The 16,632-nt window shown below is 32.7% G+C and overlaps 7 protein-coding genes and 1 non-coding gene across 8 annotated transcripts; 4 read left to right on the forward strand and 4 right to left on the reverse strand.

Moving 5' to 3' along the window:
• The first annotated feature begins 158 nt into the window (after positions 1–158).
• Positions 159–3,078, forward strand: NAEGRDRAFT_79378 (uncharacterized protein). Its single transcript, XM_002678264.1, has one exon. It carries the CDS (start codon positions 241–243, stop codon positions 2,767–2,769), a length of 2,529 nt encoding a protein of 842 aa, XP_002678310.1. The 5' UTR covers positions 159–240; the 3' UTR covers positions 2,770–3,078.
• A 1,062-nt stretch (positions 3,079–4,140) lies between these two features.
• NAEGRDRAFT_4923 (uncharacterized protein) lies at positions 4,141–4,440 on the forward strand (the record flags this gene model as incomplete). The annotated part of the gene is made up of 1 exon (XM_002678265.1): positions 4,141–4,440. A coding segment is annotated over one exon (300 nt), but the record flags the coding sequence as incomplete, so codon positions are not given.
• Positions 4,441–6,745: 2,305 nt separating this feature from the next.
• NAEGRDRAFT_66396 (uncharacterized protein) lies at positions 6,746–7,339 on the reverse strand (the record flags this gene model as incomplete). The annotated part of the gene is made up of 1 exon (XM_002678362.1): positions 6,746–7,339. The coding sequence occupies one exon, from the start codon at positions 7,337–7,339 to the stop codon at positions 6,746–6,748; it is 594 nt and encodes a 197-aa protein (XP_002678408.1).
• Positions 7,340–7,346: 7 nt separating this feature from the next.
• Positions 7,347–8,670, reverse strand: NAEGRDRAFT_79379 (uncharacterized protein). The gene has a single exon (XM_002678363.1). It carries the CDS (start codon positions 8,499–8,501, stop codon positions 7,620–7,622), a length of 882 nt encoding a protein of 293 aa, XP_002678409.1. The 5' UTR covers positions 8,502–8,670; the 3' UTR covers positions 7,347–7,619.
• Positions 8,671–9,148: 478 nt separating this feature from the next.
• On the reverse strand, positions 9,149–9,221 carry NAEGRDRAFT_t265. The gene has a single exon. It is a non-coding gene; the product is annotated as a tRNA-Lys (tRNA).
• A 594-nt stretch (positions 9,222–9,815) lies between these two features.
• NAEGRDRAFT_66398 (uncharacterized protein) lies at positions 9,816–10,916 on the forward strand (the record flags this gene model as incomplete). Its single annotated transcript, XM_002678266.1, has 1 exon — positions 9,816–10,916. One exon carries the CDS (start codon positions 9,816–9,818, stop codon positions 10,914–10,916), a length of 1,101 nt encoding a protein of 366 aa, XP_002678312.1.
• A 1,131-nt stretch (positions 10,917–12,047) lies between these two features.
• NAEGRDRAFT_66399 (uncharacterized protein) lies at positions 12,048–13,191 on the reverse strand (the record flags this gene model as incomplete). Its single annotated transcript, XM_002678364.1, has 2 exons — positions 12,048–12,740; positions 12,787–13,191. 2 exons carry the CDS (start codon positions 13,189–13,191, stop codon positions 12,048–12,050), a joined length of 1,098 nt encoding a protein of 365 aa, XP_002678410.1.
• Positions 13,192–13,739: 548 nt separating this feature from the next.
• Positions 13,740–16,602, forward strand: NAEGRDRAFT_66400 (uncharacterized protein; the record flags this gene model as incomplete). Its single annotated transcript, XM_002678267.1, has 3 exons — positions 13,740–13,994; positions 14,049–14,842; positions 14,895–16,602. 3 exons carry the CDS (start codon positions 13,740–13,742, stop codon positions 16,600–16,602), a joined length of 2,757 nt encoding a protein of 918 aa, XP_002678313.1.
• Between the last annotated feature and the right edge of the window lie 30 nt (positions 16,603–16,632).

The raw sequence follows: 16,632 nt of genomic DNA on the forward strand, positions 1-16,632 counted from the left end.
TCTATTAGTGTGGAGTGGTATAATATTTTCTGCCACGTTGTATTACAAGTCGAAAAATTCACAATTATGGAAAAATAAAAAATCGAAAAATTATTATTAAAAAATATAAATATTCTCTATTAAAAAATTAGAGCAATTGCTCCATCATATTCTTTAACCACCACTTTAAAGTTTGATCCAACCAAGATTATTTACTTTTACTAAAATAGAATTTTCCAAATAGGTATCGATACTTGAATAATGTCGGCCGATGATACAAATAATAATAATAATTTATCTCATAGTTTAGTAGAAAATCCGGAACACATAAATATGCAATCTAATGATATGATTCTTGATGAAAATATAATCAGTGATACTAATAATAATTCATCAAATAATAATAATAATAGTAATAATAGTAATAATAATATTATTACTGATAATAACGATGGTCAACAAGTAGTTGAGGATAATAACGTTGATGATTCTTTATTTATTGAAGAATCTGGCAATGAAAACCAGGAATCTGAATTGGAAAATATTATAATGGAAAATGAAATTATTAATAATATTAAATATAATAACAATCCGATATCAGAATTTAATAGTAACCTAATGGATAACATAAAATCTATTGTTGACTTATTTGGAAATCGACCAGATTCATTAATTACAGAATTAAATAGATTTGTTCAAAAATTTTTACAACAAAATATTGAAGAAATTCAATTTCTTAAAGTTAAAAACCATGTATTACAAGAATTAATTATAGATTTAAAATCTAAAGCTTATGAAGCTTCTTCAACACAAAATCATAGGGAAGAGACAGTAATTTTAGAATTATCCAAGATGAGAAGAGAAAAATCCAACAATCAAATATCACCACCATCTCCAGAAACAAATGAATATATGCAATCAAGCTCTGCACATACTCTTCTCACTGGAGGAGCTTCTACAAATAACCCACAGAGGAGAACAAGAAGAATCAGAAAGAAACTGAATGAACCAGTTCATAAAGTTTCATCACACGATGCCAATGAAAGTTCTGACGAAGATGAAGATGATCATAAGATGACAGATGAACATTATAGGCCAAATAATGATGTATACGCACGATTAAATTCAATGAGATTAAGCGAAATAGAATATCCAAGTAGTGATGTAAATCAACCTGAATCTGACGAGGACGAAACAGAAAACGAATTTTCCACTCCTGAAAAACCAAAGAAAAAGAAGAAAAAGAATACCTCAGACGAAGATAATGATTACATTCCAAATCTTAAACCACAACCTCGCACCAATATTATCTCCAGTCATCCTCAACCACCTAAGACAACAACACTAGTATCTCCACCAAGCTCCTCGAGTATTGCCAGCTCTGTTTCTAAACCTGTTAATAGTAGTAGGTCAGCAAATATTAAGCCTCCAATCGCTATCACAAATCCTATTACCATTATTAACAATTCTGGTCCACCGACCCAACCAACAACCAACATTCCAAAACGTAGAGGAAGACCAAGAAGAGTTAGACCAGAAGATACTGCTGCTAACTTACAACCCTCGCTTTCTGGTCCTCTTGGAGCAGTAATGACTCAACCTTTCCAAGAAACAATCAAAAATCCCCTCTCTACTACAGCTATTCAAAGAACTGCTTCTACTGGTACGGAGGATACTACAGCTCCAAATAGTGGCCCCAATACTACTACTACTACAGCGTCATCCAGTAATAGTGGTGCTTTCCCCTCAATAACTCCTTCTGATCAAAAGATGAACCAAAGCACCAATAACAATCCAGCAGCCGACTCCTCTCAGATGCCAACAACAGAAATGTTCTCTCGTATACCTCCAAACATGTTTGAATCACCAGCTTCCTTACAACCAACTATTCAAACCACTCCTTCAAATGGTGGCGAATCTAGCTCATCAAATAGCTTTTCGGCAAATGTATATAATCAAATGATGTCACAGAGTTTATTGGCGCAACAAAAGAAAAGAGGTCCTAAACCAGGTCCAAGACGTGGTGGATCTAAGGCCATGTTTACTATTTATGATTCTAATTCTTTCAAACTTACATATGAGAAGCCTGGTGTTACAAAGATTACAAAAGCTTCGATTTCAAATGGTCCACAAACCATCTTTGTTGACTCTGATGTTTCACAATATGCAGAATTGTCAAATGCTCTTGGCTCTATAGGTGGTAATGTCGTGTCCCAGTTTGGAAATGCTACCGATAGCCAAACTCGTCAAATAACAACAAATGAGAATGTAAGCAGTACTAGCAGTAACAGTAAGACCACACCAATCACCACCACAACAACAACAACACAACCAAACAATATTAGCAATAATAATGTTGCAAGCAACAGTATTTCAACTGTTGTTGCTTCATCAACAGATACAGGGATAACTTCACACAACAACAGCTCATCGAAAGCATCTCGCCGTTTCACCAGCCATGCCTCCAACATGATCAACAACAACCTTAATACTGGTTCACCAATTATTGCCTCCAACTTTACAGGAGGCAATAATGGTGGAGGTATCCTTGTGATGAATCCAACCTCCAATAATACGGCTGCAAGTCATCCATTCTTGGTGCCAAGTGCTACTAATCCAAAGAGGAATATTGAGCCTAATAGCAGCAGAGATTACTTTGCCCAAATAACGACAGAGACCAAAGACGGAACACAAGATAACAGATTGAGTGTTGAGATGAGCTCGTTAGCGGTTGTGAAACATGAAGAAGAGGAAAGACGAAACAGCATCAAGACAAACAATGCTCAATAACCCCACAATCGCATCATTTAATAGTGGAGCACCTGCACAACACGACCCGCTAAACCATCCCCCACCAATTGTTCGTATAAGGTTGGCTCCTCAATTGCAAACACCAGAATCAACCATTGCTACCTCTTCGAGTAGTAGTAGTGGAAGCAGTGGTAATTTCACAACAGGATCTTTTAACAACAATATTGGAAATAATGAAACTACAGTTGAGGAAAGAAAAAAGCTTTGTAGTAGACGTGTTAGAAAGGTGTAATATTAATACCAAACAATGTGAAGAATCAATAAAATAACTGTAATATTAGTTCTTATACAAAATTGGTTGAATTCTTCTTTTATTTCTCCTCCCAAACATAATTGCACGCTACCCGAATATTTACAACGAACCATTTATTCATCAGCATTAAAGAGCGCGCAATTGATTCTCTCTCCTCTCACAACACCACTTAATGCATTAAGGTGAGAAAGAGATTGTTTTTGTTAAGTAATTTTGGGCTTTATTTTAAAAACCGCGAAGGGACTCAATGTTGATCTTGCTTTTTTGCTCACATAAAGATGGTACAACCGCTTTTGTTATTTTGAAAAAAATAAGGTTCATTCCATACCCTTTCTTCTTCTCTCTTTTCCGTAGCCTTAAATAATATTTTACCAACAATATAGGCTTCTCTTTGTACATTCTAAACATCATCCAAACCAATTTCCACCCTCAATATTATGAATCCGTTAACTCAACAGGAGTCTAAACCACTGTACAATATTACACCTGTACAACAAGAGACCATCCCATCAAAAGACGACTATCAAATGGTTCTTGTTCAAGATTCAAATACACAATATCAACACCAACAACAAATACTACCACTCTCCATGCAACAAAATTATCAATTCCACAATTTTGTCCCACTAGAAGTAAGAGCAGGTGCTTACGCTTTTGAACATAAACCTGTAATAAGAAGCTCTTCATTCTCAGGTTATGAAAACTATCCAACCCAATATACAAATGATAGAGGGTTCCAATTTAGGACAGCCTCAAACAATAATTATATTCCACAAAATCCTCATCCATCTTTTTCAGGTTCCAGCGCTACTTCCACTAACAACAACAATACTACTACATCGCCTGATGTATCTAATATTATGAATACAGTTACTTCTCAAAATCCAACAACTCTCCTTCATCAATCCTCCAATATTAACAGCCCTATGTCATATAGTAGTCCTCTTGAAAACACTGCAACAAGTAGAGACGGTTCAAACACTCCAACTTCTCCTAATCCCCAAATCAAACCATTTGAATCAAGTCTTATTGAACGTCTCTCACCTGCAAGAAAGAGGTCCAATTCAGAACCCACCAATTCTAGATCTGCTAAGTTGAAGAAGAAACGTTCATGTGCTAGATGGACGGAAGAAGAAAACAAAAAGTTAATTGAAGCATATATTAAGTATGAAGGCAAGAATTGGAGTGCCATTGCAAAGACTGTTGGAAACAAAACCAGCGACCAGTGTAACCAACATTGGTGGAGAGTTTTGAATCCTGAAATTTGTAAGCAACCTTGGGGTAACGATGAGGATCAATTACTCTATGACCGTGTTCAAGAATTTGGTGAAAGCTCATGGAAGAAGGTTTCTCAAGGTTTAAGAGGAAGAACAGATCTTCAATGTAGACACAGATGGAACCAACTTAAGAAGCTTTCAAAGAAGCAACCTGGTTCTAGCTCTGGTACACCTCCTCTTGTTCTAGAGAATTCATCTGAGCTTCAAGATGTTGTTAACACCTCCTTGACTTCAACCAACTCTGGAGAATTGATTAGAGTTGCAGGCTATTACCAAATGTCACAAGGTGAAGAGCAATTAGGAAGCACAGCAGCAACCCAAGATGCTTCATCACCATCTAGGAAGTCACAAACTCAAGTTACAACAGTCCAAGAACCTCAAGGAATTTATCAAGACTTTTACTTCCAACAACCAATGGTCTCTACACAAGTTCAATATCAACCGAACCATGTAGATTACAGAGAGACTGTTGTTGCTGAAGGTGATGTACCTTCCATGGTTGTTTATCAAACTCAACCTATTCAACACATTCAACAACTCCAACCAATGCAGCACATTCAAACAATTCAAAGTATTCAACCTATGCAACATATTCAAAGTATTCAAGGAATGCAACCAATGCAAACAATACACTCCCTTCAACCAATTCAACACATTCAAACAATTCAACCAGTAGGTCATCAACCTCATACAGGTATTTACCATTATTCTTTCCCTGTCTATCAACAACCAATGACAACTCAATCTTATTACCACACAACTGAGGTCCAAAGTTATCCTGAACATCCTCAAAATGGAGATGAATTTTTTGAACCTGTTCAAACTGGTGTGAATAATGGTGAGGAAAATACCCAAGTTGATATTGACATTTTGGAAGCTGTACTTCAAAACCAGTCAAGAATGGAGAATAGAGATGAGATTTTTGAAACAACCCAAGAACAAAGAGAAGGCCATTACTACTAAGATTGTAAACTATTGTATTTATATTGATTTTATTAAGCATCACCTTTTTTTCTTTGCTGACAGCGGGTCCAACGGGTTATAAATTGATTTAAGATCTTTTTTGTATTTCATTTTAAATAGTTCCGATAGATAGGGCTCCCCAGAGTGCTCTAAAACTGTTAAAATTTCTTGTTTTTCTTCTTCAGTAATAAAAGGTTCAATGCTTAAATGATTACTTTCTTCATTCGTTTCAGGATTTTCTAAAGTGGGTGATGTTTCGTCTACCTCTGTCCTTGATTCTGTAACATCACTCACTGTATCATCATAGTTCAGAGATGCCTGAGAATCTTTAAATCTTGAATAAAAATTGTAAAAGTTTTCCTTGTTATGTAAAATTAGCGTTACTCCAAGTTGAGATAATTCGATTTTTCTCAGAAATTTTGAAGAGTCTCTTTCATAAGATTTAAATAAGTAAGCATCCTTAATACTTTGTCTTGCTGCATAAATATCATCGTCCATCAACAGACATTCTAATTGCTTTTCAAATATTCCACTTTGCTCATTTTTCGTTTTCTTTTGCATCTCTTCCTCCAAGAAATCGTCTACTAATTGCCTAGGTGTTGATTTGATTGTTTTTCTACTGGTGTATGATCCTGAAACTGTACTAGAGTCATCACCTTTTCTACTTTTACTTGGTGCAGATCCTTGTCTTGGTCGGAGAGTGGAAGGAAAGAATGATGGAATTGATTGTTTTTTCGGGTCATCATCCAATGCAAACGAAGCCTCACTCGCTGAAGAATTCTTCTTTTGTCCCAAATTTAATCCACCTTTCGTTCTTGCGTTAACTTTCTTAACAACCAACGTTGAGGGAGTTAATCGATGTTGCCCGTATTGATTCGGCAATACTTCCAATCTATTTAATACTTGTTTTGATGAATTTAACGATCCCGTTACATTCGTAGAAGAGTGATAATGATGAGGTTGAAATTGATGAGTTGGACTCATAAACCCATTAAATTGTGGTTTCAGTGTAGAGATGCTCATATGTAATTGCTGTTTTCCCTCCATTTTTTTTACATTTGTTTTGATGAGAAAAAACAACATCAGTAAATGTTTTATCTCATGAATTGCTGTAACAACAACTGACAATGATTTATTATTAAGGAAATATTGGATTGATATTTAAATTTTTAATTTTTAATTATGTCTGTATTGGAGCAGTGATGTTCCTTGAGTTGCTGTTTACGCATTCGTTGGAAAATAAGTTTCTCTAATTGTTCTAGCTCAGTTAGTGTGATAATCTTTTGATTTACAAAAATACTCCTCAGAAAGGTAATGTATTCCATCCAAAAATCATTATTAGAAGGCTGATGAGTTTTAATAAACGTCTTGAATTCCTCAAATGTGTAAACTTTTCTATCTGTAGTGTTGATATCAATAATGGTCTGAATTTGATTTTCTATTTCAGATAAAAACATTCAGATTAATAAATTCGAAACGTAAACATACTATTCACTTCCTCACCAATTTTCTGAACCCATGTTTTCATTTGATTCTTTTCCAAATCATTCATTTCATTAAATGAAAAATTGTAAAATAAATTAACCGATGCAAATGTTGAAATATTACTCGTTGGTAATTCCTTGAGTGTGATGGGATCAAAAAATTTGAGTCCACTCTTATTCAATTTTTTAGAAATAATCACATGAACATCACCTCTACTACCTATCAAATCAATATTCAACACTGAAAAATCATTCACATGAAATAATTTCCAATGTTCCAATAACATGTTAAAATTATCCCACATTTTCTTACAATGAAAACAATGAAAATCATATTGAAATTGAATTTCCTCTTTCCGTTCATTCCAAATTTTAATTGTTCTAGCTTTTGGTGTCTTGACAAAATATTCTCGGGTTAAAAGTGCACTCGGATATTTAATTCGATGTAGAATTACAATCACCTCATCAAGTGTTTTCTTTTTAATTTTACATTGTTTCTTGTATTTACAATTCCGATGATAGAGAGAAATTTCTCTTCTTTGTGTGATATTCAAAGATTCTGGTTGAGTCATTTTTTTTGATTTGATTTTTTATTTCTCAATAATTTGTATCAATATTTTGTGTATTTACAAGGTATGAAGAATTTGTTGTGGATAACTACTACTCAAAGTGAATGAAATATTCCATAAACTTGAGTATTTTTTCTTTGAAAGAGAGATCTTTCCTATTGAGGTGTCCTTAAAATTTTGGAAGGACAATCTCAATTAATGAGCAATGATTCATCAGATAAGTACTATCTGCTATCTGAGAATGATATATTTTCTATTGCTCAATATCTTTCATAAAGATATGTTAGACCACTTGTTGTCTTCTCAAAAGTGCATTTTCCTCTTCCAATAATTTAATTCGTTGTTCGAGATTGGCAACTTTTTCTTCCAAGGTTTGAATGTAGAGTTTCTTACGTTCTCTAGAAGCTTGTGCAGATTGTCTATTTCTAATCAATCTTCTTTCCTTCTTTTCTTTTTGTCTATCATCAGGGTCCTTTCTTTGTCTCTTCTTTTCCATATTGGAGGATGGAACATTCTCTTCATCAGTTGTTACAATTTGATTTGAAATATCTTGAAGAGTGCTAGTAGTGGTATTTGCTGATTTCTTTTGTCTCTTCTTAATTGGAACTGAATCAATATTTGACTTGTCCAAATCAAGTTGCGGAGTAACACAATTAGCACTATTAGGACTTGAAGAGCTGGTAGAATAACCACTTTGATTCATCAATATATCAACTTGTTGATTCATATTTGTGTTCAATAAAGTATTGGAAGTTGATGAACTGTTTGGTGATGGAAATGGTGGAATAATAAATGCAGTACTATGTGCATTTCCATTACTATTTGGAGATGGAAATGGTGGAAAGAAATAGTTTGGCTGTTTATGAATTGGAAATACTCCGCCACTACTCATAACAATTTGTTTTGGCATTTGATGACTATTATTTAAACCATTAGTGTTCTGATGATGATTACTATTTGATTCGACATGAATAGTTTTTGATTTAGAGCTATAAATTCTCTTAACTGGCTCTGTAATAGGAGTAGTATTATTATTACTATTACTATTATGAATATTATGAATATTATTACTATTATTTGAATTATTTTGCAATTGATTCAAGTTGTTTTGATCTTGATGATAGTTAGGAGGGGAGGTTCCCGGTAAAATTTGTCCAATATCCATTTTAATTGTGGCAGTTTTAAACTAATGTAACTGAAAGGGAGAATATTTGATAGGTAGATAACAATACTTTTATTCTTCTATATGTGATGATGAATAACAAGTGATCGTTATCTTTTTTGAAAGTGCGGAGTGTTTTTCAGACGCTGTTGTGTGATGATACCTGATGTTCAAGTATTTTTTAGTTCAGTAAAAATTGTGTTGTTTGATGATGAATTGGTGATGTGTTTGTTCCAATAGAATTGGGAGGTTTACAAAAAATTGCTATTTTTAAATATTGGCGCGATAATTCAACCAGAAATGGTGCAAAATCGAAAATACACAAAACAAACAAGCGATTTATCAAAATAATGATGATAAGAAGAAATGTTTTTGAAAAGGGAGAAAGCAAGATGTATTTTTCTCAGATTTATATGATTTGTAGTCATCATTATTTAATTTTCATTGTAATAATGTTCCTAATCAAAATGTTTTAACAGTTTTAATGGATAACTTGTTGTTTGTTCATGGTGTACCATTACTCCGAGTGGTTTTGTTTTTGAAAAAACTTTCTGTGCATTAATTAGAAAAGAAAGTGCAAACTTTTCAGAATGAAAGAAAAAATCAACTAAACAAATGGACAAGAAAACATGATAATTTAAAATATGAAACGCCCACCGTGGGGGTCGAACCCACGACCACAAGGTTAAGAGCCTTGCGCTCTACCGACTGAGCTAGACGGGCTACATTTGTTCTTATTAAAATATCTAAATACTTGATTCAACCTTACATAATAGGAGTAAAAATATCCAACATTAATAAATGTGTTGAGTTTTGATTAATAGTTTCGAAACCAGTGACAAAGATACTGTAATATTGGAAGTTATTAATGCTTAACAGGACAGTAACAGCACTTAATGTTTTTTTTTGTTATAATGGAATAACTAATACGTTAATAATTATAGTGACATGGCTTCTTTAGAACTGCTATATCCACAAAACAGCAATAAGAATGTTTTACTGTAAAACTATACAATTCAATAAATTGTAACAATTTGTTAAAGTAACACAATAAGGGTATATCTTTATTATTTGACATTTAAATAGAGGTTCTCATGAATAGTGCGACATTTACTAATCGAGAGTTGTGGAACAATTTGTTGCAAGTTTACCACAATGTGAAAGAGATGAAGCACAACAAGAAATTGTCCACTATTCTGAAAAGATTAGTTCCTCTCCATATTTTCACAAGATTATTAACTTGGACTTGTCGAGCTCATTAGTTTCTAATCAATTGAATATTGTTAGCAAGATTTTAACCAATTTGATTAATTTACTATGGAATGTTATGCATTGGATGAAGAAGCTTGTTTGAGACTTGTTACTGAAATTTGTAAATCAAAAAGTCTCAAATCAATATCTTTGCGTAATTGTAAAATGAATGTTGAATGTGGTCAAATTTTGGTCAACTCGCCATTGGTTAATCAATTAGAATCACTTTCATTAGCAAATTGCGGTTTGAAGAATGAGTGTATTCAACTCATTTGTGATTCAATGAAGAATTTGACAGAATTGGATGTTTCAGCAAGTTATTTAACATATGAAAGTGGCCTCAAGGTTATTGCTACTTCTCCAAATATGAAGAATTTGAAAACTCTTAATATTGGTTGCGTGTATGGTATTCCAAATGATGTTGCTCGTCTCTTTGAAACATTGACTCAATTGACTTCACTTGACATTAGTAAATACAAAATTGGATTGAGGGGATGTAAATCATTAAGTGAATCATTCAAGAGTTTAACAAGTTTACATGTTTGGGATTGTGAGATTGGAGTTGAGGGTGCTAAATGTTTGAGTGAAATCAAGACTTTGAAACAGTTGACTTGTCCATCAAATGATTTAGGTGTTGAAGGTTCTAAACATATTGGAACAATGACTCAATTGATCTTTCTAAATATTGGTTTAAATAATATTGGAGCTGAAGGTGCTGAACATATTTCCAAGTTGGTCAATTTGAAACAATTGTTTATAACTGCCAACTCAATTGGAGGAAAAGGTGCTAAACATATTGCAGAGATGACCAATTTAACAGAACTCCAAATTACCTCCAATGATATCGGTGATGAAGGTGCCAAATCACTCAGCAAACTTCTTAAATTGAGAAAATTATGTTGTAATAACAATGGAGTTGGAAATGAAGGAGCCCTTGCCATTGCTAATAATTTAATTGAATTGGAAAAGATTGAATTGAATGATAATCCGAATGTTATTGATGAGGGAGCTAAGGCAATTATTGACCTGCCATTTGTCAAATCTGTTGAACTTTCTCGTGATAATCTTAGTGAAGAAACTCAACAATATTGTTATAAGAAAATGCCACGTGGTTTACTCATGTTTGCTAAAAGAGATTGGGAATATGATGGTGAATTTGATGAGTAAACAATTTCATATTCACAATAAACAAGTTGCAATTTAATATAACAAAATAGGCAACCGATATAATGAACTTTTTACAATGAGTTCACATTTCCACACAGAAAAAAATGCCAACATATCAACTAGGTGAAACCCACACACTCTCTGTCATCATTGAATACATTTTAAATGCTACAAGTTATGTAGAACAATGTTGGGAATCAACTCTATTTAAAACAATCTTTCCTCTATTGAATATTTCAATATATTTGGGGAGTTTTTTGTTTTTTGCGAGTGTTGTGATTGTTTCTTATTCTGTTTATTATTTAATGCAGAGAAAATACAGGAGGAAATGGAATGCCTTCTTGTTTAAAGTGACATCTGATGAATATGAATGTAGAGAGTTGGCATTTTCAACAGCAAATTATACACATGCTGTTTTGAGTAGTTTATATGCAATTTATGTTTTTGAGAATGATTATTTTGGAAATTACCAATTTAAGAATGATATTTTGAATTCTAAGGAATTTAATTTCTTCTTCTCATATACTGATAATATTTCTAATTTAATGTCCTTTACATTGGGATATTTATGTGTGGATTTGATTTGTTATTTATGTTTGGTTGTGTTACAATCAAAGAATACAATGAACGCAATTTTCCATGCAATCATTGTAATGGCATTTAGTTTATATTTTGTAAATGGAACAGGTGGAATACCAGCATTGTTTGGAGAAATTTCAGAGCTTGCCTCTGTTACTCTCAATCAAGAAGAATTTATGGAGAATTTTATGGAAAATTTCAAAGCCTCAATCATGTATCTCATTCACGACATTTTGAATACCATTAATTTTGTAATCACGAGAGGATTAATGAGTGTCTACTTGACTTATGAATTAATTGTGAATTATGGAGATTTATTGGATTCAATGTTATCTATTTATGATTCAAATTTTAGAGCATTTGCAATTCTATCCATTCAAATCATTCTACTACTAGTTGTCATTGTAATGAATTATGTTTTCACATTCGATTGTTTACAATTCGCAACAGTTGCCTATGAAGAATACAGAATAGCTCACATTCAAATTATTAAGAAAGATCAATAACTTTAATTTACAAATACAATAAGAATCTGATGTCTGCCAAACAATATTAATCATCATTATCACCAAAGTACATTTTCCAAGTTGGATCTAACCAATAACAACCTGGACAATTGAGTGGAATTAATCCATAAAAAACTGGGAAGAAGATTGCAAAGTAAATAATTAATAAAACAGCAGCAACAGCTCTAGAAGCAATAACGGTGAATTTAACCCATTTCTTTTCTAATTCTGGTTTTTGTTTTCTTGCACATAACATGATACCTGTCAAGAATCCACAAACAAAACCTCCAATATGTGCAAATTGGTCAACTGTAGGCAATAACCCAATTACAAAGAATATAAGCAATTGCATAATAACACTAAATAATGATTTGAAAGGATTAAACACGACATCCCAATTTAAAATTAATTCTGACAGAGATGCTGAAATAATTCCAACAATACATGAAGTTGAACCAGTAGAAATTAAATCAAAACTGAAAACACTACTCAATAAACCACCTCCAATTCCAGAAATCATGTAAATGATGAACATTCTAGGTGCAGTCCAAACTCCTTCAATTTTACGAACTGTTGTTAATAACCACATTAAATTGAAAAGTAAAATTAAAACACTCTGATGGATAAACATGAAAACTAAAAATCTCCAAAATTGAGTTCCATCACTTTTCATTAAATCATTCTTCTTAGCTCCAAATTTAATGACAATTTCTTCCTTTGGACCAATCATTGGATTATTCTAAACTAGTTTCGAATACAAAAATTATTATAAATTATAAACCTACCAATGGATCATCAATACCATTTCCAACAATACACATTGCAATAAATATAGTAATTTCAGCAATTGATGATAAACAAGTCCAATATGGAAATGTCATTAATCGATGTGTCATTCCTTTTTCTTTCTTTTTCAATTGATCCTCCTCATTTGTAGCTTTTGTTTTTCCCTGACCTAAATCCATCGGATCCTCCAAATTAGGATCTTCTTTTGTATCATAATCCACAGCAACTGTTGCTCTTCTCTGTTGAACAATAGAATTTTGTGAAAATGTTTTCATTTCATAGGCATTTGTATGATTGGTTGTTGTTGTTATGGCATCATCATCAATTTCATCAATATATCGTTCCGTAAAATTGTTTTTATCATATCCTGATCCTAATTGTTGTGGAGGTGGTGGTTGACTCATTTTTTTTTATGAATTTTGATGAAGGATGACATTTACAATGTGTCAACAAGAGTTGTTTATGGCGTACTTGGAATGTGGAAGGAATTATGTTCCAATTAGAGAACTCTTTAAATTATTAAAAAAATGTTTCAAAAGCTTTAATAACAATCACTACAAATCTAGGGTGAAAAATAGCTTTTTAGCTTGGTCAATAGAATTTTCGCTGGAGGGGCGGATCCACTCGACAAATTGTCGACCGCTCTCTATGGTTTTGAGATTGTTCTAAGTTCGCTATTTTCAAAACTCTTGCAAAATTAATTTGTAGTGTTAATACTATTATCAACTAACTTTGTTTATTAAGGTCCATTCCAATTCAAAAAAACATCCTCAATTCCATATTACTTCCAAAACAGTAAACGGAAAATTGCAAAAAATCTCTTAATGATAATACCAAAAAACCACTGAACAACAACAACAGTAAAACGATTCTTACGTACATGGAACATTAAAATCATTTCATCATTCACTACTACATCTCTCTTCATCTCTTCATCTATTTAAAAAATATAATGACAACACTCATCACAGGACTATTTTCTGGTATGAATAATGCCACGGACTTGGCAAGTGGTGCAATTGATGTTGTTGTGGTGGAACAACCTGATGGTTCCTATAAATGTACTCCTTTTCATGTTAGGTTCGGAAGATTGAAAGTTTTGAGATCAAAGGAAAAAGTGATTAGAATTATGATTAATGATAAATTAACGGAATTGTGTATGAAAATTGGAGAGGCAGGAGAAGCCTATTTTGTTCATGAAGCAAATGTTAGTTATTGAAATATTTATAATATTTAATTTAATATTTAATTAATTATTTAGGGACCAGTTGATCGTGATTTAGTTTGTAGTCCAATTGATGATGTAGGAATAGGATCATCGATATTTAGTCCATCAGATAAATCATTAACTAGTAATACAATGAATAATGAAATTAGCCTAGTAGGAGTTGATTCTTTCACCAGCCTTGATCAATCATCATCATTACCTTCATCTTCTAGTACTTCTTCGCTATTAACTCTATCACTTCAATCTCCTAATAATAATAATATCAACAACAACAACAATACAACTACCACATCTAATACTAGTAGTATTAATAATAATGGAGTTGCAATGACCTCTACAACAACAATGGACCAAGCCTATTTCAAACCAATTAGACAAACATCTCCAGTTGGATCTCCAAACTTGACTGTTTCTCCAATTATGAATTCGCCATATCTGCATCCAACTGTTGGAAATACTTTTGATATTGATGAGGAAATTATTCATGAAAAGTTCATTCCTATTATTAATGATAGTTTAATTCATGAAATGAGTGAATTAGATTTAGAAAGGGAAAAGAAGAGAATGGATGGTATTACTACGAGTGGAATGTTAAATGGTACACCTTCTCCTCCACCAGGTATTCCTTCCTCTTCTCTGAATAATAGTACTATCATTGATAGTAATAATACGAGTGCAACTACTACAACTACTAATATTCCTACTACTTTAAATAATTTAACCACCAACGGTACAATTACAACTGCAACTGCAACAACAACAGATTTATCATCAACTGCAACAAATAATGGCACAATTCCACCAAAAAAGAGTGGATGGGGATGGGCGTAAGTATTTAAATATTGTGAGATGAGAATACTAATACATTATTATTAACAGAGGAATTTCAAGTTGGTTCGGATTCAAAACAGAAAATGATGAATTTCAAGGAATTAAAACAAAAGGAAATAATGAATTTGTGGAACAACAATTTTTGGAAGTAATGGCAAAACATTACAATTATGATGCTGTCTCTGGAAGATATATTAATAGTCCTGTGAATTCTCCTATTAAATCAAAACCAACAACTTTCCCAACAAGTGAATCCAGCAATAATTTAAATATTCCTAGAAATGACTCTTGTAAAAATCTAATCAGTGACACTACAACATCTGATGATGAAATTTCCTATGATCCATTCACAAGTTCAGAACACTTGGAAAATGTAAATTCTAATGAAAATGTAAAATTAAATGATGATACAACAGATGAAGAGGATGAAGATGAAGAACAAATGATAAATTATCACTCTGATAATGAAACTAATTTATCCTCTCTCAAACCATCACTTCCTCCTCATATGACTCAACGATCTACTCCAAGGAAACATTTTGAATTATCAGTACCAACTACTAATTGTTCTAAAAGTGCTCCAGGTTCAAGTAATTTTGATGAATTATTCCAAGAACATCAATTAACCAAAATGAAGAGATTAATTTCTCCTCCTTCACCTAAACCCAACAAGATTGAAACAAGTAATAATTCAGAATCAATTGTAGTAACGACACCACTTGAAGAAAATACTACCCCTCTCATAACTACTCCTAATTTAATAGCAATAACTCCCAATACTCAATCAAGTACTCATTTGGCAGATCCAAACCTTCAAAAAAAGAATGAAAATACATACTGGAAATGGTTTTGGTCTCGTCCAGGATCAGGTTCCACTAATTCTGTGTCTGCTGTCAACCCAACAACAACACAAATCAATAATGAGGTGAATAGAGTTAATAATCAACCACAAGTTTTTGATCCAACAGGAGAATTCAGAGTTTTGAAAAAGAGTTTAAAACCAACATCAGATGAGTTAAAGTCTTTAGGATTAAAGGACGGAAAGAATGAAATTAAATTTTTAGTGACGAGTAGAATTTTGGGGACTCAAGAGGTTAATGCATACATTTACTTTTGGAAATATTCAGATAAGATTGTCATTTCAGATGTAGATGGAACTATTACCAAATCAGATGCTCTTGGACATATTTTACCAATGCTTGGCCAAGATTGGTCACATAGTGGTATTGGTAAACTTTATTCTAAAATAGCAGAAAATGGATATAGAATTTTATACCTCACCTCTAGGTCTATTATTCAATCTGGAAGTACAAAGAGATATATTTTCACATTACAACAAGAAGATGCCATGTTACCAGAAGGACCTGTTGTAATGTCTCCCGATAGACTTTTTGCAGCTCTTCATAGAGAAGTTATTTTAAAGAAACCTGAAGAATTCAAAAAGGCAGCTCTTTCAGATGTTTTGGAATTATTCCCACAAGATTCAAATCCATTCTTTGCTGGATTTGGTAACAGAGTGAATGATCAAATTTCATATTCATTCGTTGGAGTACCAGACCACAAGATTTTCACAATCAACCCAACAGGTTTAATTCAAGTTTATGGAATTAGTCATGATTCCTATTGGAATATTTACAAACTTGTTGATGAAATGTTTCCAGATCTTAAACAAAAGGTTGATGAACCTTCTACGAGCGAATTTAACAGTTTTTCATTTTGGAGAATGCCAATACAATCAGCAGCAGATTTTAAATAAATAATTATCATACCATGTTACAATTTACAG

The sequence above is a fragment of the Naegleria gruberi genome (genome assembly GCF_000004985.1).
Source record: "Naegleria gruberi genomic scaffold NAEGRscaffold_18, whole genome shotgun sequence".
NCBI classification, from domain to species: Eukaryota; Heterolobosea; class Eutetramitea; order Acrasida; family Naegleriidae; genus Naegleria; species Naegleria gruberi.

What these genes read in the sequence shown, in the direction of transcription:
- NAEGRDRAFT_79378 (XM_002678264.1), top strand. Translation starts at nt 241, where the DNA reads ATGTCGGCCGATGATACAAATAATAATAATAATTTATCTCATAGTTTA.
- NAEGRDRAFT_79379 (XM_002678363.1), bottom strand. Translation starts at nt 8,501, where the DNA reads ATGGATATTGGACAAATTTTACCGGGAACCTCCCCTCCTAACTATCAT.